At 40.2% G+C, this 24,964-nt stretch overlaps 1 protein-coding gene across 3 annotated transcripts in view; it reads left to right on the top strand.

Annotated features, from left to right (window-relative positions):
• Nucleotides 1-279: 279 nt before the first annotated feature.
• The window catches only part of alx4a (ALX homeobox 4a), a 34,718-nt gene continuing 10,033 nt past the window's right edge, over nucleotides 280-24,964 (top strand). Inside the window, exons 1-4 of one of the 3 annotated variants that reach the window (XM_059973966.1) lie at nucleotides 280-635; nucleotides 2,559-2,563; nucleotides 18,949-19,241; nucleotides 22,514-22,639. In XM_059973966.1, coding sequence (XP_059829949.1) covers nucleotides 280-635; nucleotides 2,559-2,563; nucleotides 18,949-19,241; nucleotides 22,514-22,639 — 780 coding nt within the window. Of the gene's footprint in view, nucleotides 658-2,558; nucleotides 2,564-18,942; nucleotides 19,242-22,513; nucleotides 22,640-24,964 lie in introns of all 3 variants that reach the window. The other 2 variants (XM_059973964.1, XM_059973965.1) reach the window with 2 other exon arrangements.

Raw genomic sequence — 24,964 nt, forward strand, 5'->3', positions numbered from 1 at the left:
TCTTCTTTTGAAGTGTTTTGTGAGGAGATCTGACCTCCCCATTTATCTGATCTACATATTAATTGGGGGGAAGAGGTGGGAGACGCTGAGGGTCTGGGATATAGCAAGCCGTTGCATCTGCAAGCCCCTGCCTCTCACGGAAAAACCCACAAAAGGACTCGAGTTCAAGTCGACTCCCATCTCTGCTGCGCGATTCCGAATCGCTCGCAAGTCAGTTCCGCGCTGCGACGCTGGCAGTGCGCTTTCCTTAAGCACTCGAAGCTTGTTTTTTGTTTGGGAATGAACGGGGAGACCTGCGTGTCATATTGTGAGATAACCAGCATGGATTCGTATTATAACACAGCTCCGCAGGGGAGAGAACACCAACACTCTCCGTTTCGAACATTCCAGCCAAGTGACAAGTTCGGCCCCAACTTCCTGGCCAACAAAGGCCAAAGTTATGGTGACAAGTCGAGAAACCCTTTCCACCAGGAATGCGAGTCACTGGATACCAACGTTCAAAACCCCATCGGCGACAGCGCCTTTAACAAATATCTCTATATGCAGAGCGCTGGACGGACGGCGAGGTCCCCTGTTCAAAACAAGAAGATTCAAGAAGCTAGCCCCAACGGCGCCTTGATACCCTGCTACGGTGAGTCATCCCTTGGGGGAACTTCAGCTCGGGCCACTTGGGTTGGGAGTAATTGAATATTCGCTCTTACATCGCGTGAAATTAAATCGTACTTCAATATGATCGGGGCAGCCTTTAAAAGACTGGTGCTCCGCAGTGTCAAGTCTAGAACTTATTCCCAGTAGTAAATTTTTACGCGCTATCATCCAGTTATTGTTTGACGAAACAGGCTGTGGAGAGGCAGAGGATGTCTTGGATCTGTGAGTGTGCAAGTATTGTTTGCTTCGTTTTAAATCATATTTTGACCGTTGCTTTGTTTTGCCTCCCGTGAACTATGTTGCAGAATAACGGGGCTTTAGACAATTAGAAAGGCGCTTCGTTGCTTCGAGCAAAAGGCAAATTCGAGTATATTAAACAAAACTGCTCATTAGAGAGCAATGGGACCACAAAAGAAATAAAACTTTGACGATTTGGTTACGAGGAATGGACGTACAGAACACTCTATTCCGGGGGATGGGGCGCGTCCTAGGACAGACTAGTGTTTGGATTGTAAGTGTGAAATAGCACTGTGGAATCCATTGCCCCTTCTACGCTCTTCTGTCCCTGCCGCACCTGTACATCAATTCCCGTTAAGTTGCCGTGTGAGTGGACACTGGGCAATAACTCAGAGTCTGAGCTGATGAAGGAGCGGCGCCCCGAGTCGAAAGGTGCCGGGTTATATTAACAACTCATCCATCAGTCGGCTCGGGTGCATAGCCGGCTCCAATTCTTTGGCCATCCCTGACTTAAACTGGGTAAAGTTTTACGCAGTCACCCATTAAACAGCAAAAACTCCGCTGACTCTTACAGCATACTGACCCCCACACAATGCACATCTCAAACTACACCGTCCAAAGCGAGAGAGAGAGAGAAAGTGGGGGGGGGGGGGAAGGCTGAGTGCTTCTGACTGATTTATGCCATAAACATTAGCTTTGTTTTTCTTTGGGCGCAATTTGACGAGTGTCGATCAATCTTGTGAAAGAGTCAATGTCACTTTCAGCTTGCAGGCTACATTGTTATTGTTTCTCTGCTGGCTATAACTTAACATTGAACCCTTAATATTAACTCTAGTTTACTTCTATCGTTACATAGTGGAAACATTTGGGAAAGATACAAATTTCGTAGCAAAGAATCGCCATCATAGAACGAGAATAGATTTCCTCCAAACTTCTTTTGAATTGTTTTTTTTTGTTTTTGTGAGAATCTCATGAGCAGAGAAGTCGAGGTGTTATACTGCACCACAGCCCGAGGACAACCAAATAGCTCCAAGTAATGGAAGACTTACAGATACTCTAGTAAGATCCGGGTTTCAATTGTCAACCCTTAAATATAGTATATTTAAGAAGTATGTGGTGACATATACGTAATTTAATCATAAATTTATTTTATAGTTTGAAATAGCTCATTGCATTTTAACGGTTCCTTGGGTTGCAATTTTACGAATAAAAGGAAACGAAAAAAGAATTTAAAGTCAGACATTAAAAACAAGTAGCACCCTTCTTCTTGGGCGCTCATTTTCTATTGAAAATGAGTTTTTCATTTTTGGTTCGAGATTCTTTAAAACCTGCTTTCGAGGGAGCAAAATAACCAAAGGTTTTTTCACAGAAGCACGGTAAATACCAAACTGAACGAGGTTCTATTATTGCGGGTGATTTAATGATGCGAGATTTAAAGGGAAAATCGGAGGACAGCAGGGTGCTAAGGCGGTTAATATTTAGGAGCTGGGTGGATGCGCATGGTAGTGGGGGGGGGGAGGGGGATTCCATACTGGGCTCTGGTGGGATAAAGAAAATGAGGAATAGGCAGGCGTCTTGTGTTGGAGGAGACAGAGTTCTCCGGAGGCTCGTGGAGGTTACAGAGTATCTGCGGACTGGGGTGGGCGGGGTGGCTTTGGCGGGGTCGATGTGAGTGATAGTGGAGAGAGAGAGAGAGAGAGAGAGAGAGAGAGAGAGAGAGAGAGAGAGAGAGAGAAGAGAGAGAGAGACAGAGAGAGACAGAGAGAGAGAGAGAGAGAGAGAGAGAGAGAGAGAGAGAGAATATGACGATGCCATGGAGACAAAACAAAACCGAGAAGATCGAATTCAAGATGTGACTGGTCAGACAGCTGGGATAGGTCAGTGAACACAGAGATGGCGATGTGTGAGTTGCATTTGCTGCGGTTTACGTTATTAACAGTAGGTTGGTCAGATTTGAGGTGAAACAGTCAAGGCTTGAGACAGGAGTAGCAGAGGTGAAGCAGAATATTTTCGAAAAAAGAGATACAATCTTTAACTTAATTGGTGACACGTTTCAGAAGGGTAATAACACAGTTGGGATTTATAATTATACTTCGCAGCAAGTGTAAGTACTCGAGATGGAGAGCTCCCAAGTTGTGAAGGTAAGCAATGTGGTAAACGAATGCATTCCAGTTAGGTTACACACAACTGAATATGACATTAAAGAGTTTTTACGTGAATCTTTCATTATTCCATAAACTCTGCTTCGTTTCAATAAAAACAAAAGTTGTGACATTAAAGGCATAGAAATTGGGTCGAGAATGCTTCAGTGTACCATGATGAAGACGCAAGTATGTATTAAGAAGCATTCGAGCTGAAACAAATACACCATGCAGCCGTTCAAACAGCAGAAAGCTGATTTCAATAAATTTCTAACAAGTTATAAGACAATTAAGAGTTTACCGCGCCTAATTAAGGTAGAACACCAAAATGAACTTGGAAGCCCTTCGCGTATTTGAGATCTCAGCTTATTTCTCTTCCCTCAAATCCCAGACTAAATCTCAAATTAAAACCGAATTATAGCAAAGGTATATCAGAACATTCTCTATTCGAATCTGTCAGCCGGATCCGAACAGGAGTGTTAATTCTATTCATCTGTTCGTAGATTTATGGGAGATCTACAGGGCCTTGAAAAGATACTCAATCCCCACAACTATTTTCATATTTTACTGTATCATTTGCTAAATTTAAAATATATTAAAGTTGGATTTTTGAGCTAATCTACAAAACATAGTGCATCATGTCGAATAAAAAAAACTTCCAAAACCTATCAACAATTTATTCCGAATTAAAAACCAAAATCGTGAGCCTGAGAAAGTATTCATCCTCTTTGTAACTGCTGTACTAACCTTCCTCAGGTGCAGTACTGTATACTACCTTACCAACGCAAGGTATTTGTTGATGCAGAAAATTGGAGGTTCAGCTGTTTTCAATGAATCCATAAGAATAAATACCCCCTCTCCCTGTAAGGTCCAACAGTATGGTAGATTTTCAAACCCAAGTGACGGCAAAAGAGCATTCAAGACAAGCCAGGGAAATGATAATCGAGAAGCACAGATCTAGTGAGGGGTACAAGACCGTCACAAAGGCACCGAACATATCTTAGAGCTCAGTGCCGTCCATCGTGAAAAAGTGGAAAAAATAAGAAACTGCAGCCACGCTGCCTAGGTCGATCCGCCTCGCCAGACTTAGTCGCCGAAGAAGAATGCTTGTGAGAGAGGCTACTGTGACGCCAACAGTTACTCTGAGTGAGCTGTGAAAGTCAATGACTGCGACGGAGATGAAGTGCATTGCTCCACAATCTCTAAGGCCTTGCACAGAAAGGGTATTTGCAGAAAAGTGGCAAGGAAGAAACCCTAGCTAAAAAAAATCATTTCCTTGCCCGTGGCGACTTTGCTAAGCCTCACTTAGGAAATTCTGTAAAGATGTTGAAGAAGGTCTTGAGGTCGGATGAGACTAAAGTGGAAGTTTGTGGCCTCAGCACTAAGCGGTACATGTGGCATAAATCTAACGTTGCGCATCAGCCGGACAACTCTATCCCTACTGTAAAAGACAGAGGTAGCATCACGCTCCGGAGATGCTCTTTAGCAGCAGGGTCTGGCAATCTGGCCAGAAGCGATAGCAAGATAAATACAGAGAGATCCTGAGTAAAAACCTGCTAGCCTCTGCCAGAAAGCTTAAAACGGGGAGAAAAAATTCGTCTTTCAGCAGAACGAAGTTGAACCACAGAGTTGCTTCAAATGGAAAATTGATGTCCTTGAGTAACCCAGCCAGAGTCCTGACCTTAGCCATCGGACATCTCTGGCAAGACCAAAAATTGCTGTCCACCCCGCTCACCAACTAACTTGGCACAGCTTGAGCAATTTTGCAAGGGGGAATGGGCTCCATCACGTTGTACAAAACTAATAGAGATTTACCTACATCCAAAAAGACTACTGGCTGGAACAGCTGCAACCGGTGGTTCAACTGAGTTCTGAGCAAAGGGAGTGAATACTTTCGAATTGCTGACATTGCAATTTTTGAATTTTTAGTTTTACTTACTCAACAATTTTCCCTGTTTTGGGGGGACCTGCTGTGGTTAAAAAAAAAGGAGCATGTGATTCACAAATAAAAAATCATAAACCCTGGAATTAATACTCATTTATGTGAACAAGGGGTTGGGGCTGAATACTTTTTCAAAGCAGTGTAATAGAGTAGCAAGTGAATGTACGGGTACCTTATCGAAGTATAAATGCTTCCCCGAATGGACTTCGCCGAGCCCTTCTTGTAATGAGCTGCCGCTGGCTTACACCGTAATAGATTACCGTATAAATAACGTCGCCAAATAGCTTGACCATAAGATAATACTATTTGTATAAACCCCACGGCTTTTCTCCTCGGGTAGGGCCGAAAGGCAGAATTTCTTTAACTTAGATAAAGTATTTCCATATTACACGTTTGACGGGGTTACTGACTAACTTTTCTAATGAGTGGAGATACCCCAGAACAATGCATTATTTTCTTCATTCCCACGGCTTCTTTTCCAATTATACAGAAGGAAAAGTGAAATGCGCAAGAATGCTAAGATTTTGGTCCCAATTAAATCTTATTCCAGGACTGACACGCTACAGGATGCCTTAATACGTCCATTATGCAGTAGTGAATCATAGAAAAAATTCTCTTGTTGGATATATGCCAAGATCGTAAGCCAAAGTATCTGCACAGTACAAAAAAGACACAAGAGAACTCAAGCTGTTTATTGTTTTCCAACGTATCCTTTGGCAAGGAACGATTTGGTAGCTATGGCAAAAATAATAGAGATAACTGTAAATATGTTTATCCTACCTAATATAAAAGTGACCCAGAGATATTTAGATCCGACTAATTATATTGCTTGGAAGGAATCACATGTTCAACCTTAATGCGATATCACCTCGTGATATCGTGGATGCTAGAATCTTTATAACCTAAACTCGTTTCGTTATATTCTGATCTGAGAACAAAGGGATCAAACTAGCAGCCAGGCCCGTTAATTGATTTAATCAACTAGAGATACCCTTTGAAAAGTTTGCAAAATCTGCCAAGTTTCATCTGAAGATAATATAATATGACATCCAAACATGCAGAGCAGAAATGTAAAAATGCAGCTTCTCGAGTTTGCATCAGGGCAGGCAGTGAGTGTCATCACCAGCTTCATGTGTCTCCGTACCACTTGGTTGTATTTATATCAGTATTCGTTTATAGGTTATATTAGTGTGGCGAAAAAACACGCTGTTTATGGCCCATTCCTAACTCATTTTAAATAGTACAGTAGTGGTGCCCTGCCATTTTACACAGCCGTGAAAATAGTCCAGATGTGCTATCCGGTGGAGTAGCAATTTATCGAGAAAACGATAACACCACATATTTTACAGATGCTAGTAATCCAAAGTAATACCCGCAAAGTGCTCGAGGAACTCATAAGGTCAGGCAGCATCTATGGAGAGGAATAATCGGAGGTGACTCGGTCTTGATGAAGGGCCTCAGCCTGAAAGATCTCCGTCCACAGCTGCCGCCTGACTTGCTGAGTTCCTCCAGCATTTTGAGTGCGTTATCTGGAAAAATTCCAATCCGAGGCTCAGAGATAAATTTTTAGTCGCAGTTTGTATATTTCCTTTTTATTAATAAAACTGGATTATATATCGAAATAGAGAAGTAATTGTTACTCATCAGGATTTAAAGGGAGTTGAAGTAGAAGTTAATAAGTAAATTCAGCTTGCATCTACCTGGTTTAGAAGAGCGGGGTGGGGGTGGGGTGTCAAGGCCATGGACGGCATGAGTGGGTAAAACCTTCCTTCAATAATCGACATTTTTTTCACTCAATAGAATCTATCGGATAGATTAATCACATAAGCACAGCAATAATGTGATCTCACAGTTTCCTACAACAATATATTTTAATTGACTAACCACCTTTAATCAAGTTTGGTGAAAATGTTTCATCCGTCTTCATGTTGAACTTTAGTAAGTAAGATCAAGATGCGCACCCAGAGAAAATGACGAGTGGGGTGTTTATGGAGAGTAATATTACAACGGCGTTTCCAAGCGAGGTCAGGGACAATAAAGCTGGTTTAATAGAACAAGTAGCCATTTACATTTTGTACCAACAGAATGGAAGTGACGTGTGCAATACGCAATTTAGTCACCACATTGGTGGAAAACTGTATATGGGCGTGGGGTGCACCTTAGTGGGTCATACTAATCTCAAAATTTAATTGAAAAGTAGGGCTACAACATCCGTTATCGAACTGTCCGGAATCTCAATCTATTTACTGACAAGTGAGTTACTCATACTATGGTTGGGGAGGTTTGCAGACTAATAACTGTCAGTTTTGGATTCAGTTATATGCTGCCTTTATTTCATCTCTTTACTTCAATTTATGTTCTCAGATTTAAGCTGACGTGCAAAGTAAACTATTTTACAAGAATATAAAAAAACAACAATAAAACTGGTAACTGAATCTCACATATTGTATGCACCAGTTAACCAAATTTTATTACTGAATCAGCAAAAAAAATCCATATTAGTTTTTTCTCAAATCACACTGCACGATTCACCTTCAAGTACTCCATAGCAGTGTGTTTCTTTTTTTTAATCACGCTGTTATAAGAAAAATAAAGAAGCATACAAAGAGAAACAAATGACTGAATCACATTTTTAAGTGAACTTTCAAGTACAAACCCCCTCTGGGCTTTACCTTGCAGATTCCAGTAATCCCTGTTTATAATTTAAGCATTTAAATTTGAAACATAATTCATTATAGTCATAGCGTCATAGAGCATTCAGTACAGAAGGCCCTTAGGTCCATCTAGTTCGTGCCGAATTATTACGCTGCCAAGCCGCATAGACCTGCGCTCCCACCATAGCTACACATACCCTTCCTATCCGTATACCTATTGAGATTTCTCTTAAATGTTGAAATCGAACCCACTCCCACCACTTCTGCTGGCAGGTAGTTCCACGCTCTCACCACCCTCTGAGTGAAGTAGTTTCCCTCATGATCCTTTTAAACATTTCACCTTTCATGCCTAAGCCATGACCTACCCATCCTCAGTGGTAATATGAAATAATGTTGGAATGAAAATTGAATTTCCACTATATGCACTATGTTTTTAGAGAATTAACTGTATCACGGGTGCCTTTGGCATGAAGCTCGATTTGGGTGCAAAGTAGTTCCAGTTCTTATCATTCATTTTGGTCCTGAACGCTGCAGAATGGAGCACCTTCAATATCATCAAACAGTGTCAGTGTCCGCATAAACATTCCTACGTTACATAAAGTACTATTGGTTCAAGTTCCCTCTACCCAAACAGTAACACGAGCAACACATCCCGCATCAGTGGAACTTTTTTTTCTCTGTAACCAACAGCAGTCAATCTGTAAAGTCGGCGAACCATGTCTATCATGACTACATTATAAACAACTCGGTATCGTTTTGTCCTCTAGGCACGTGTTCATTAGGAACCAGGTTGGCACTTCTCAACTGTATTACATGCAAGTTCATTATGGTATACAATATGAAGAAATTGTTATCCCTTCATTTTGAACATGGGCTCTAAATGTGAGCCATCACTCTTGCTGCCTCTGTCATAATCATCTGGGTACAATGCGTTGCTTAAACATTCTCTAGATTTATTTATATTACATATAACATGCCGTTGTACCTGCTATTTTTTTTTCAGTGCAAATAACTACTTTTACTCATATAGATTTCACAGTAAAGTTTACTGACACATTTCTGGGGCTGTATTTTAAAATTTTGTATACTGGATGATGTCCATTGCTACACTCACTCAGCAGTAATTGGTCTTATTAAAACACACCAAGAGGAAATTATTCCATTCCCTTTAAAAATAGTATTTCCACTCCATGCTAATACTGCAGAGTTCTGCACAACGTCAAAATGTATTTGGGGGAGTTACAGGATGAGGAAGTCAAGCAATTAACAAAGGGACTGAAGGACAAAATATTTTTGATGTTTCTATCCCACACCATTTAAAATTTATTGCCTCATTATTCTCTAAGCTTACCACTTATTGTAATTATGCACTATGTTTAAAAAGCACCGTATATTTTCCCTCCTCCAGAACAAGATTAACCAAAACATGAGACTTTACACACCAATCTATGCACTTGTACTAATGTTAAAACTCAGCTAGTCAGATTATGAATGTCCCAAGATCTGTAGTGTGCATTTTTCATTTATTTCAGCCTGGTGGCAATAATCGTGTCAGAATGTACTCCCACCTGAACACTCAAAATACGGAAGAGACAGCGCGGTACTGGGAACAATCCTATCTGTGGCCATGCACTGTACGCCAAGCTGCACAATCCTTATTTGCTCATCTTTGGCTTCATGGAAAATGGCAGAGAGGCTCCTCATATTTTGTCCCATAAGGACTACATTGACATTTGTACTGATTGTAGTTTATTGCCAAAGCTGCCGCGTTTTTTTAAAAAAACTTTATATGTGAGAATTCCCGGGTTCCCAATTCTGCAACAAAAAAAAATACAATCAGGTGGCAATTGAAACGAGGAAAGCTATGTGAGAATCGTAAGGGAGTAAAAAGACTTTCAGCATAGACGGAACGCCTGTAAATTGGCAGTTATAGTGGTATTAATAAACACTCCGCCAGAGTATTGGACTGATGAATTTTACAAGTATTGTTTGATGACGTTAAATATTGATTATATATGGATCTACGTATGTAAGCATTTTTCTGTGAATTTTATCATGTATTGTACGCTAAGCTAAATGCCTTGACATTTATTCAGTGTGTTTTAAAGATTTATTTTAAGGTCTATGAAACATGTAAGTGTAAGTAGTCTTCGACACGTCCTTATGTAAAACGATCAAATATATCACGCATTTTTTTTTCAAGGGTTTCACCGAGCAGATTTGCATAAATTCTTGAGTTTAATGTGGAATTTGCGAAAGCTTCTTATACCATTGACATACCAGGAAGGTTATGGTACCTTAACCAGATGAAATTTGGAGTCTCAAATGAATACTCTTTACAGAGAAACACAGCAAAGTGCAGAAACGCTGCCCGGTTTAGGAATTTTAATATTTTCTATCCATATAAGTATTTCTGTTGTTAGTGACTGTCATGATGTACTGAAGTGGTATGCCGGGATTCACCTTTCGAGGATTCCATGGTCTCAAAGGGAAGGGTCAGAAGATATTTATCTGAATGGGACCGAGGAATAGCAACTAATTACGTAACGAAGCCGAGCACTCTGATGTTGTTCTGCTTACACCAAAGAAGGTCAAGAGGTTGTATGAAACTATTTAAATGGCCTGAATCGAGAAAGGAAGTAAAATAAACTATTTTCTTTGGCAGGTAGATAGGTAACCGATGGAAACTGAAGAAAAACGATTGAAGGAAACTTCTAAAACGTATTCCATGGTCAGGAATGTAATACTCCTGAAACGGGGGCAAAAGCTGAATGAGTGGGACATTGAAATACAAAATAGGTAAATACGTTAAGGGGCTGTGCGGAAAGAGCCTCGAAAATAGACACGTTCAAGACGGGCGGAATGGCTAGAGCGTTCCATGATTCCCGACTTTTCTAAAAGTCAGCTACCTGTGCAATATGAAAGTCATTGTTCAATAGCGATAAGCGTAATTTGCTAATTGCAAGCAAACGTTCACCATGTATTTTCAATTCCAAATTAGCAAGCCCGAATCCGCTTTGGAGGACTAGGAATAAACTGCAGAGGAACATGGAACACGGTGCATTTGTCAATACTTTTCCATGGGGTTATGCAGTTACAATAAACAAGGTGACCACGAGTAAAGGAAATTTCTGCAGTGCATTCCCATTCTTATACCTCCAACACATGTCATCTTCTTTCAAAGTCTTTCCAATAGCTGAATGTCTTCCCTTTCTGTAAAGAGTGGGCGCCGACGTGGGTGCCGCGATTTGGCCTTTTGCTGCCATTCGTTGTGCGCATGCGAAACTGTGCGCCAAACAGCTGAAAACCTGCCCCACCAGACACCCACACACCTGCATTACAGCGAGTGCGCCCCTGGGGTTTGGCGGGGAAGAGCTCCAAGTGCAATGCAGCTATAAGGAATAAAGAAACCATCGCAACGGTCAATCCTTCTGATTACATGATATAATTCAATGAGAACATATTTGGGGGGGGTGATGCGTGAAACTATTTGCATTACTCATGTGCCATCTTAGATGGTGTCCGTGTTCTTAGCATTTATTTATATGTGAGCGCGGGCTTTTGAATCAGTACCCGGAGTAGCGTGCGTGTTTAGCCACCATACCATAGAATATATCCGGGCTCTGGGAATACGAAGAGATCACTGGGACCCGAGTGTTAGGCGTCGTATTACGAAGACAATTACGTGGACATTGTATTATATAGGATTGCTTTTCTATTTATATTTATTGTATGCTTTTCTTTGGTTTTTATAAGTACTTTAAACTTTTTTATGCTGTATCGGGTGCGGAGTGACAATCACTTCGTTCACCTTTACACTTGTGCACTGAAGAATGACAATAAACAATCTTGAATCTTGAACTAGATGTTCCCTAAACAAGCAATCCAGAAGGGGCAGCACCGCAACCTGGGAGCGAAAAGGCAGATTGCTTCGCAGTACACATTCGAATTGGAGGCTGGGAGCGAGTACTGTACAGACATCAGCGGAAATTGAACTCTGGGTTACTGGCGCTGTAATAGCGTTGCGCTAGCGGAAAGGGTGTTAAAATTCATTGGGCAGGAGGAACACCTAAAGTGGGAATTTTAAAAAAAAGTTTGGGACCTCTTCTACCGAGCGGTATAAAAATACACCGTTCAAGGTCGTGAAGGAACTGTTAACAGTCTCAGTGTTTATTTGTAGACAGCACTCAACAGCTGAAACAGGTTGGCAGGAAAGCAAGTTGAACCTAGGGCACCGAAATCACAGAAAATAGCACGGCAGGAACGCTGATCAAATGGGTCAAAGATTCTTTACCTCAACTTAATTTGCGATTGATAAATTGCAATCATTTCCTGTTATACAACCCGGCATTGGGTCGGCAAGCTGACTGCGGAGTCCATAGAGCGTGCGCTTCAAAGGAATTGTTTTAATGTATGCTGGGTAGACTTATAGTCCGGGTTCCTCAATACAAATCAAAGACCCAAAACGCAGCTTACAGCTCTGTGCGGCGAAAGAAATTCCACCTTGAACCCCAGTAGTTAGAAAACGCTGTGGTAAGGGAGTACTTGGAAATAAATTGGATTCGACAAACTCAGCATGGATTTATGAAAAGGAAATCGTGTTTGACAAATCTATTGGGGTTTTGAAGTTTGAAATAGCGGATAAGTGAAGTGGGGTAGGGGTTGTGCTATGGTGCATTTGGAATTTCAATAGGGCTTTGATAAAGTGCCATGCAAGAGGGTACTGAACGAAATTAGAGCACGCTGAATTAGAGCCAGTGCCCTAACGTGAATTGAGAATCAGTAGCGGACAGAAAACAGAGAGTAGGCTTGAATGGGTCGGTTTTGGAGGGTGTTGGGAGGCAAGGGCTAATGGCGTGCGTCAGATATCAGTGCCTTGGTCTCCAGATACATAAGCTCAATATCAATAATTTTCGTGAGGGTATCAAATCTAACATATTCAAGTTGTTTGATAATCCAAAGATAAGAGACGATGACCGTAAGAAAGAAGCTACAGAGACGTTTCGGTGCGGGGTATATAAACAGATGAGTGAGCAAGAACAGAGCAGATAGAATGTAGCCTGGAAATTTTAACGCTGTGAACTTTGGCAGAAAAGAAAGTAGAAAAACAGTGCATTCCTATATAATGAAGACTGAACACAAGAGATTATGCAGATGTTGGAAATCCAGAGTAACACACGCACACTACGTACTGGAGGAACTCAGCAGGTCAGACAACATCCATGGAAAGAAATAAACAGTCGACGGTTCGGGCCGAGATGCTTCATCGGTAGAGTCCTGATGAAGCGTCTGGGCCGGAAACGTCGACTGGTGATCCCTCTCCATGGATGCTAGCTGACCTGCTGACTTCCTCCATCACTTAGTGAAGACAGAACGGTATTAACGTTCTGAGGAATCCAAATGGACTTATACCAGAAGTTCCCGACCAAGACCATGAGGTCGGAGGTCCGCGGACTCAAGTTTGGGAATCCTTGCCCTATACACAAATCACCGAAGATAGCAAGCACGGAAATAATTGCAAAGGCAAAGTGTTTATTGACTTTTATTACAAGATATTTTGAGCAAAGGACTCGTGAGACAACAGCCGGAACATTGCATATAGGTCCGATCTCCTCACGTTAGTAAAAATAGTCATGTGGCAGAGGAAGTGCAACAAATGTTCCCCAGATAGAGTGGCGTGGATTATCCTTTGAGACACGAAACAGCAGACCGGGCCCTTCCTCTCCAAATTGTGAAAGATGCAGCATTCCTAAAGGGTAACATGCAGGATAACTGTGTTTCCCCTGGCTACTTGGGGCGGGGGGGGGGGGGGGGGGGAGGGGTCAAAATAGGGAATTGTCCTCTCAGGATTGAAAGTAGAAGATAAGTCTCCACTGAGAGGAATCGAATATTTGAATTTATCCATCCAGCATCATTGTGGATGCTCGGACACCGTAAAGGGAAATCAGTATAGATGGGTTTCTGATGGTTGGCAAGGACGGTGCCGGCTTTTAGAGTCTTTTTCTGTGCTGTAGGATTCCAGGACTCAATTTCCGGAAATCCATTGATGAAGCGAATCATTGTATAAGGAGTTAGTACATAAGAGTGGTGTGAGGTGAAATGTCATTCGTGATTTTATTGAATGGTGAGGCAAGCGAGGCCAAAGAATCGTTTCAATTATCGCGATTCGATGCAAAATTGTGTAGCCAGCGCATAATCTGGGGGGGGGGGGGGTGTCTGCAACCATGTCCTGGTATCTCTTACAAGTTCTCAAAGTATGGGAGAATCAGCCGACTAGAATTGCATAAGTAATCTTCATATGTTGGGTCAAGAGCTTTTATGGTGCTGCGATAGACTCCCTTACAAATATGTTACTCCATCTTCAGTGAGTAATATCACTCCATTGTGCTACGAATCTGCTTCCTAACAAAATCAATGGATCCAGGTCCCTGATCACGTCGGTACATCTCTTGTTCAACAAAACCGTATGTTTTCTTACATAGACCTAATTTACCCTGCATTCTACATTCAATGCCGTATCACTAAAACGAAAAGAAGTACATTTATTTTAGACTCCTTAATGACACCATGAGTGTTTCCGACTCCCAATATAAAGTCTACACATGGAGCCCTAGTCAGCTGGCGCTCCCGAACATTGGGAACTCTAAACATCTGTTTCAAAGTGAGATGAAATAGACCGCTTCCATCTTAACGCTCCTCTGCGAAAACAAAGCCAAGAAGGAGTTGATAAAAATTAATAGTTCACAACTCTGCTCTAGAATACCCGTTTGAGATCGCAAAAGAATGGCAAAAAACATGCTGCGATAATCTGAATTGTGATTAGTTTTATTTAACCCCCAAGTGAGCTATGAAAGTTTTAAATCGTACTTGCAAAATTTTAGATCCAGTGAATGGACGGTAAAACGTTTCTGAAGCAAAATTCTGCAAATTCAGATTGCACATTATAGCCTAATTTACAAAACGAATTATGTTAAGCAAAGTTGGGCCAACGCTGATCCAGCGAAATGATTGGTAACGTTCAGGTGCTTATTATTTGTGTTGAAAACATTAAAAACAACGTATTGTGTTTGTGTAATTGCAGTCAGTATCTTTCTGTTGCATATAAATCACTATTTATAAGAATTTGAAAATACGCCACATTGAGAATATTTCTTTGTTTTTGGACATTTGATTTCGAAAGGCAATCGAAGAGTAGTTTCCACAATTTTATTAACCTATAAAAACCTTGCAGCAGATGCAGCCTCAGGGCACGACCAGATTGCGGCAATAGTTCCAAAATCCAGTCTAATTGTATCTGTTTACGCTGTGGTGAGTCTTGTCACAACAGACTCTAAACTATCTCCGCATCATTTTGTACCGTGCATGATACTTGGTAAAGTTGTAACTAGTTAACTTCTCACTGTAATATAAGGGGGCGGGGACATGCTCTGGGATATTTGCACTGATTTTCAATGGAAAATGGATGAACGCAGGCTAAAAGTCAGATTGGAAAATTTTGAATGTGAGCCATATACATATTCTGCACATAAACCGAATGGGTTTCGTTTCGTGGCGTCTCCGAAACACGCCTACAGATGAGATTTCCATTGTAAAATCTTTTGAATGATTGTGTGTGAGTGAAGTGCTGGGAGCGGCTCGACGCTACACGTCCTAGGAATAGGTTTCTTTGGGGAGACTGAGGACACATGGGATAATGACGCATTTTCTCTTGGCTTTTTCCGCTCCTTAAATCATAGGCTGAGGGGAGAGCGAGTTCCCGGCATCACTTTCACTAAGGGAAAAAAAGACTGCTGATAAAACACACATTGTCACTTCTGCTCGCTCTGGGCAGGGTATCCCTTGCGTTCACATCCTATTCGGAAATAAAAGGACTTTTAGCATCTTGTTGAGCCGGTCAACTGTAGAAGTTCCACCGTGGAAATCAGACTTGATTTTCAATGCGTACTATCACAGAGGTTGGAAGGTAAGAAAGATCCTTGTTCTGAACATAAAGAAGTCGGTCGCTCCGGGATAGGAGGGGATAGGTGGGTTGGCCCTCGCTCTTTTGCAATCAGTTTGTCCACTGCCTCCTACAATGCAAATGTGAGTACACTTTCAAAGTGCTTCATTGGATGTGAAACCCTTTAGGATGTTCCGAGGTTGCAAAAGGCGTTAAATGAGAGTCTTGCTTTTCACAGTGATCCAAGAAGTCAGATTCATGCAATGTCCGAGACGGAGATTATGTTACAAATTCACCGACCGCAAGCAAAAGCCTGCGATGATGATTGATACCCGCTTCTCCTAAAGGATAGAAGCAAGAATACTCAACCATTTACTGGATTTTAAAGAAATATCCCACTATATAAGACAATATAAACATTTAACGCAGGCGGCACTTTCTCGCTGACAAGACACGCAGAGTGTTCAAGAAAATAATGCAGATTTTTTTCTCAACAATCTAAATCACGCCATTGTAATACAGCTTTGTGCCTGTCTTAAGTAACTTTCTCCCTTTTCGTTATAACGAAACGGTATCCCGTATTAACATTGGAGATTACAGTTGGTTGTGTAAGATGTGCGCGTCGTCTAGTTTATGCATATAACCAGCAACGTTCTCGAATCCAAGGACCATGTTGCTAATACTGTACAAAGAAAGTGAAATATATAATCAGACAAGATAGAATTAAACTGAAGTGGCCTTACGTGTTTCACGAGGTACTGCTTTCTTGTATTGTTAACTGCACATTGTAGCAGCAGCAAATTCAGTATACATCGGGGCACACTCGCCGCCAGTTGTGTGTTTACAGACCAAAAATCCGCCTGCTTGCTGAAATGCGGGACGTTAAATAGCCCGTAGGCGGTTGTGCTAAAACATATACAGTATTTCAGAGAAAACACCACGAACAGCTTATCTTCATTTACTGGGTGTGGAAGGCTATTCGAAATAATGAATCAATTTAAAACACCTTGGGTTAAGGGGTTGAGGTGTGTGAGTGGCGGAGTGGGAGTTAAGGGCCGGCGGTGAGAGAAGCACAAAGATAATCGTCAAAATCCGCCAGCAACCTTCCAGTTGCGGATACAATGTCCATACTAGTTAGGAAACGGTCAAGGTTTAGCAGGAAATGACGTTATTTGGTAAACAACTAAAATGTATTCAGAATGGTTTGACAGATATTATTAAGCAGGAAAATTTATTTTTTTTTCTTCTTTCGTTCTATTCGCTTTTCCTGCCCTCCCTAATGATGCGAATGAAACGTGAAAGTTGGAGGATGTTGTACCTCATCACCGCTTCTCATTAAATGCAGAATTAGTAATTGATGAATGTCTACTAACATATTTTTATTTAATCCGAAATGAATAGCAGTCAAAAGGAAACAGATATTAACCTTCAGCTGGTTGAATTATGCTGTTTTTTTCTGAAGTAGGAATGCACTGGATAAAAGACGCTAGGAATGGTGTAGGGGCCTCTGCTTCAAAATGGCTACATTGGAGATATGAACAATTCTATCTACATTGATGGGCGCCAAATAAAGAGAATAACATTTGTCTACATAATGCAACTTTGCCTAATGCCAAGTTGCATTATTTCCCCACATCATACAAACCCTCGAAGCAAGGCCCAGAAACAAAGCACAGAAGAAGACAAACCTGGGAGGCTACTGACCGAACTTGTGACCCCGATGGCCAAGTCATCTACTTTAATGTCTTTAATATATATTTGACAGATAGTTATGATGATCATGACCTGGGGTGTGAGTGCGGTAAAGTCTTGAACCTCTATTATAGTTGCACTGTATATCCAAAAAGTTGTGTCCACATCATATTCCTGCTGCAGTTATTTTTTTTGCCACATTAATGAAGATTATATTTACATACGGGACTCCCACAATCGGGACAACAATCTAAATAAATCCCGATGAGAAAATATTACATTTCCAATTTGATATGTTGTGAATTTAAGCATTGAACAAGGACGTAGAAATGCCACATACTATCAATACCGAACACATGGAAATATTCAACCCTTGTTAGAAGTTCCTCATGTTTGTTTCATGAAGGAACTTAGTCTGAGAGATGGGTGACTTTCTTCGTTGAACGAAGCATTAAGGGCGTGCGGCGGGCAAGAGGAGCACCGTGGTGATTTCGGAAGAGAACCTTAGAACTTAATCCCCTATTTCCATGGCAGTTGGAATGCTTATTTTTGGGAATTTATTTGGAAAGGTCAGCAACATAAAATCCAATGTCTGATTAAGGTATTCAACAATAACATTTACTTCTAAGGAAGCAGTATATCTGGAACATAATCATGATTGATTAACAGGAGCTCTTATCCGATATTTGTAGGCAACCTGGGGTTCGCACAGACGATGTAGAATGGTGGAAAATCTAAAAGGTTTTAGCATAAAGGCACAGTATGCAGAAGATGGCCGTCATAGTCTTAGTACTGTGGTACTGATTAATTTTAGTGCTGGCTGTGTATCTACAATTAATGATACTTGTTTTCTTAATGAGACTATTTTTTCAGAAAGTGCTCTTGATAAATCCTTAACTGTTCCTTGATCATTTACTTGTTATCTTCCCGATTTACATTTGCATTCGATCAAAGCTGTGCCATGTAAAATAACTGTGTGAAATTATCAATTAACTTTTATGTGCATTAAATATCTTCATGGGATGGTAGCGTTAAGTATTCAATTGGTATTTGGCGATAAGGGCTTACATTACTGGAGTTACTCAAAACATGAAAATATTTTAAGTTTGATTAAGTCTTAATTTCTCCAAGTTCAGACTGTTAAATAATGCATACTCTGGTTGTGGGAGGAGTCGTGTAAAACAGTTTATCAAGTCATTTCTAAACGTAGGTACAAAATAGAAAAACTGGTATGGACGAAGGGTTGATAACATTGCAATAAATGAACGCTTTAAGTAATCATTCGGCGACTATGCTGTGAAACTGTATCACCATCAGGCAAAAACGGCGTCATTTTCACGAGTATCTAAATTAAGATTTTTAGAGGGAGGGAAAGGAACTTATTGGGAGGAGACATTTCTTGGCTGTAAATCATTGGTTGTTAAACGCCATTTTCAATTTTGTTTAACATTTTCTGGCGAGCTTCCGAATTTTAGTGCATTAGATTTAAATAGTGCTGGTATTCTTTTAAAATGGGAATTGCCCGTTATATTTATTCCAGTATAGACCGTTTGGCGGCAATATTCGTTTTAGGTAGGAATGTAATTCAATACTCAAAGGATTAGGGGATGAGAGGATTACTAAAGAGTGTATTTTAGACGTAAAGATATATCAAATGTTTCCTTTAATTCTGACCTTGTTTTTGTTCAGCTAAAGACAGCCCACTGGGAGAGTCTGAGTTGCCCCAGAGCTCAGAGCCTGCAGTGATGGAGAGCCCCTACCTCAGTGTGAAAGAGGCAGCGATGAAAGGACGCAACAGTGAGCTGCCTAATGCCATGGAGAAAGGCGACAACGACAGCAACAAGGGCAAGAAACGCAGGAACAGAACCACCTTCACCAGCTACCAGTTGGAGGAACTGGAAAAGGTTTTCCAGAAGACGCATTATCCCGATGTCTATGCGAGGGAACAGCTCGCACTGAGAACGGACCTAACAGAAGCCCGAGTGCAGGTAAAATGTGAGCGCCGATAATAATGTTGGGGGGACGAGGGCTGACGTTTAGCAACAATGCAAGCAACGCCATCCGAGTGATTTGAGGGAGATCAGTAACACGCAAAAACAAATATATCGAAGAGCAAACCATAGGATAACTTCAAATTCTATTTATTTCTTCAGAGTCTCAGAGGAAACACTGTAGCTCCCTATTAAACGCCGGTGGGATAAATGGTCGCTGTTACTCCAGGCGACTCTTATACCAATTAGGGTTAATCTACAAATGGTTCAAATATTTCTCAAAATAGTTTTAAATTGTTCACTGCGCACGTCGCTTAAGTATCAGCCGTGGAGCTTTATGGAAAACGGAATGGATACCTTAAAGAGGCATATTTCCCCCAGAATAAAGACTATTTGGTATTGAAGGAATGCCAGTCAGTACACGTTTCCATACAGAAACAGACATTGAAATTTAAGGAAGGCTCAGTGTTACCGGTTTTTATCAGGTTCTTCAAAGTCCTCAAAACAGTCCCTCTAACCGAATTGCGTCAAGTGTTGCGGACTAAATTTCAACAGATCATTACGGAAGCAGTCTATTTAAAAAAAATCAAACTCTACCGTAAACAATATAGAGTACGCATTTATGATAGTGATCGAGCATATATTAGCCCTTCAAGAAGTTTTTCTAAGACTTCTTCTAATGCTGCATTTGCATTATTACAACATGCTTCACGCATAGTAAAGACCCAGGAAGATTCGTCTGCATTTTTAACAACAGACGTTGGTCAGCAGTAACTTCTGAGATACTGTATGTGGAATACGGTTGAGCGCCAATGTTTAACATCCTTTGCTATATATAAAAAAAGCTTTATACTATATGATTATAAATCTTTAGCGGGATTACACGTTCCTTGGGTCATGTTGCACTGGGCTAGGAAAGGACCTAAATCGAACTTGACAGTAGATGGATCCACTCCTGGTGAGAAACCGAAATTTCTCGGCACTGCAGACTGTAGTAGTTGAGTTACGACGTTTCAAACCAATGGAAGGATAGCCAAACCGGTGACTGGGGAGGGGGAGGGATTTTCCGCAGGAACTTGGGGCTCTTCGTATTTATGTGAATCATAGCAACCATCCTGAAGAATCTTCGCAGTGATAATTTTGCTCCATTCGATCCCTGGAATAAACAGCGACGTACGCTTGCGTTTCGCTTGATTTTATTTAGAATTGTTATTACAATTGCATTCACTTTATACTGTTCTTTCTAAAAAACAAACTCGTCTCCAATTCTAGAAGATATTCAATTTGGCTAAAAACCCATCCACCCCCACAAGTTGCAAAGATAAGCATTTTTACCAACTGCGCGCCAACAAAGTTTTAGGCTAATATTCACATAGTCCCATAAAAGTTTTAAAAAACCAAACAGGTCTGTTTCGACAGATACCGGATTCGCCCGAAACACTGGAACACTGTGCTTGCAGATCTGTTTATGTAAGCTGTAATAATGAAGTCGAGTGAAGGTTCACATATACTGTATATATAACTCCATCAAAACACTGGAATTAAGGGAAGTCAAGGCAGGAAATTAAACATGCAATGAAAACATTCTACAGCTTAAGACTTTACCATCAAGTGCTCTTGTTTCCGATCGTTTTAGAGATAAAACGATCTTCTTGCAGCCTTGTCTTTCATGGGTTCTCTTTTTGAATATCTTTCCCTGTTTGAAAACCATCTAAACGTCCACAATTTCTAATGAGACTGAGAACGAGATCTCATTGGCAGACTTTATTTTACCCTTTGCCTTTTCCGTGTGTAGAAGTGAAAAAAATAGACACGCGCTGAGTCTCAAGGCTTGGATTTCAATCCGAATCTATTGGCACTGCGGGGCAATCACAATCATAATCAAAATCAGGGATTGTCTTGGTGATCTATTGAAACAGACGTTCACGTAACTCAACTCAGAAGTACAGCATCGCAAACCATTTACTGAAATCTATAACGCATTTTTACTCTATGCCGAATGGCATCGTTAACATTAAACATATAGCTTTAAAAGTTCTAGCAATATTTTTATCTTCACTGTTTGATTTTCGAACGAGGTATTCATTAAGGTGTAGTTAAACTCAGAACTCCGACTAGCTTATTAGATATGAGTTAACGGAAAAGATAATGCCCAACGTGTTATCAGTGTAAAAGTCTACAAGGTTTGCAAAATTCGCTACTCCATAGTATTCTACGCATTTCCACACACAGCTGGCGCCCAGTTTTTAACTTGTTGCACAACTCCCCGTGAAAAAAATTCAGAGTTTACTTACTGGAGATTGGGTTGTTCCTGGCAAAAGTAGAAACTTTTTTCTACTTTTCTTAGTCTTCGTTTTCCACACGTTAAAATTGACCAGACCAACTACGATCAGTGGAGTTGACATTGTCGATTACCGCATGTTCAAGATTCATGCATTATGCAGTTCGATACTAATCAAGCCGACGTAAGCAAACTTCGTACACTTCCATTTATCTTTATTCCTGTTGTAAATGAACAGCGTCGCCATTCTACTGCGCGCGGTGATAGATTTGATTACCGGAGTTATCAGGCCATCTCCATTAAGCAGGCCGAAGATTAAGTGATTGTGAAAGTAAACGGATATTATAGCCATCTCTCGGTGAAGTGTTCTCGTCAGTGACTGAATTAATAGAGTTACATCAAAGGCAAACATCTCTCTCATTAAAGTGTGCGAGGCAAAGCAAGTGAGGAAGTTAACCTGTGCCCAGCTCTGATGTGATAAGTCCGCTGAAGCCACCCCTTCCATCGTATCCATTTATTTCTCAGTCCTCAAGTGGATTGGTATGTTTCCCACCTCAAAGTCTTTTGATCATCGCAAGTGGGTAAAAGAAACTTGATTGACTTCTCATCACACGCTTTCCAAAATATCATCACTGAAAATTATTTAGCGTCTAGCTAGATTTATTTAAAAACATGATGATAATTTATATTGTTCTTAAAATATCGACAATAATAGGGCTCATTGACAATATAGTTAATGCAATATTGAAATAGAAGCCTTTTGTTTTATACTCGGATTTAACTCTGGCATCGCTGGGCAATTCGGGTAAAATTTAACCAAACTTTTTTAAAACATTTTCTGGTTGACAACTTCAATGTAATGTAGAATAGTGCTCATTTCAAAGTGTTCAGATTTAAGCAAAGTGCAGTTTATCTACGGCTTGCAATGTCCTGTCTGCGCGTATCCTGCAGGAAATAGAAATTACATCCTTTGTTCCATTGCCTTTAGGTTTGGTTTCAGAACAGAAGAGCTAAATGGAGGAAGAGAGAACGCTTTGGGCAGATGCAACAAGTTCGGAGTCACTTCTCCACTGCCTATGAACTACCCATTTTAACTAGGGAGAACTATGCACAGGTAGGCATAGCGCACGCTGTTTGAAATCAGTTTTCTAATACCGTGGTAAATTCTAAGTATGCCGAATACACCCGATTATCAGGTAACAACTACATCACCGATATGTGACACTGATATGAATTAGGTTGAATGCTATTTAACTCCTTTTAATAAATCAATTATGTGAAGTGCTGAAATGCTACCTTTTTATTCTCTAGCTTTAATGTGTTTAATTCTGCACTGGCTTCAAAGTTCAATAATGTTGCATCTGGTACAAAAACTATTGAATTTCTTCTTGGAGCAGCAGCATGCCACAATTCATCATCTGCTCAGAACGGAATCTGCATACACTGAAACTTCTTCAGAATTGAGAAACAAATAATTATGAATGACAAAGTTTGGATTTTGCGCTGAGGTTATTTGTGCTGGGGAATAGTTACTACCGGTTTGAAAACTTCAAGAGCTTCATTACTGGGAATAGTATACAGCAGATGTTGAATAAAATCAGATCCGTTGTGTTCTAATAATTCCAATACATATATTTATTTCATAAGCTACTCCAAGTAAACATTAAGTTTCAATTTATTCATTTCCACATATTCACTAAATGAAGGGCGCACCTTTTACTCCCCATTCCCCAAACCGAACATATGTGTCTCCTTACCCTCACCACCTACCCCATCTACAAACATACAATTTCATAACTGGCAAATTCTGAGCTGCTGCTATCTAGATAGTTAATTGCACATGTAACCACCTCTTTACTATCAGAAAACCAGCAGTGATTTTCTTTCAAAATTAGACGAGAATTTTTTTAATGGTCTTTGTTTTCTTTGACGTAGGGACATGGTTATAGTAATACAAATCTGTGGTAATTATGTCTGGATGCTCTCGAAAACATGATGGTAAACACAAGAGATTCTGCAGATGTTGGAAATCCAGAGCAACGCATAGAAAATGTTGGAGGAACTCAACAGGCTAGGCAGCATTCCTGGAAATGAATAAACAGTCAACGTTTCAGGAGGAGAGACCCCTCATCAGGACTAGAAACGTCAATTGTTTATTCATTTCAGTAATAACATAATAGAACAGGTTAGGCCAGAGTTTCATTTTGTCCTTATGTAAACTTCTATACGGTGATTACTTAGATTATAAGTGTACATTGTACTCTGCTATTCAAATATGTAGTTTTATGACAGCATCACTATCACCTTTAAAGTATGGCATGGAAGCATCTGAATTTGTGCCCTGCTCTTGTGGCTTCACACATGTCAAGGCCAATGGTTCAGTTAATGCTGACGGAGCACAGCCACATCTGAGATGCATTTTTTTTTCGTAGAGGCACTGAAAACCCAGCTGGGCTAAGACATTGTACAATCCAATCACGAAGCAAATGAATTCTCCTGAATACCCAGGCAATTATTTATCCCTCGTATTTCACTCTTAGCAGGAGCTTTTGCACAAATTGGCTGTTGAATTTCCTGAACTACAAAATCAACTGTACTTCAAAAGTACTTAATTAACTGTAACCTCTTGGAGTGAAAGACATCATATTCAGATCTTTGTTTCTTCTGCTTTGACATCTTAGCATAAAACAACATTAATCATAGGTCATACATCATTGCAGATTAGAAGAAAAACAATTTTCACTACTTCTGTACAGATATCTTCACACTCTATCTCTTATTTAGCAAGTTTACAAAGACCATTCTTTTGCAAACTATTTCTCAAATGCAGTGTACTATAAGTGGCTACAAATTGTGGCTCACTTTTTGTTGAAAGACTTAGCCATAAGATGACAAATTAAGAATTCCCAAGATGACTGGAGTAAAAAAGTACTTATAATTTTAATGGCCATATGGGATAATGGCAGAGAAATCTGGACAAAGTGACTGAATATTAACTTTAACTCTCAATAATTAACAGGCCTTAAATTTTAGAAAATGTTTTGAATTAGAAAATATACTCAAATGCGTATAGTTAAAATTAATTTATTTATACAATAGTTATTAAAGGCAGACATTGAAAATAATATAAATAACACATAGAAAATACTCGAGAAGTTTAAAGGAATGTTGCGAGATTGGGAACCACCACCATAATTAGCAATACATTAGCTGAGAAAAATTATTCTAAATGACTTTTAACCATTTCATAACAACATTAAAAACTTATTTATACTTGTGTACACTTCAGTAGCTAACATTATTGTATCAGGGCAGTTACTGCACATTATTTGTCCCTTTCCTCAGGTATTTCATCTATTCTAGAACAATGTAATCCCTAAGAATGTTAGAAATTTAAATGTCAAGATTAACTGCACTGTAACTCTAAGATTAAAACTGT

Source organism: Hypanus sabinus, chromosome 7 (assembly GCF_030144855.1).
Source record: "Hypanus sabinus isolate sHypSab1 chromosome 7, sHypSab1.hap1, whole genome shotgun sequence".
Classification (NCBI taxonomy): Eukaryota; Metazoa; Chordata; class Chondrichthyes; order Myliobatiformes; family Dasyatidae; genus Hypanus; species Hypanus sabinus.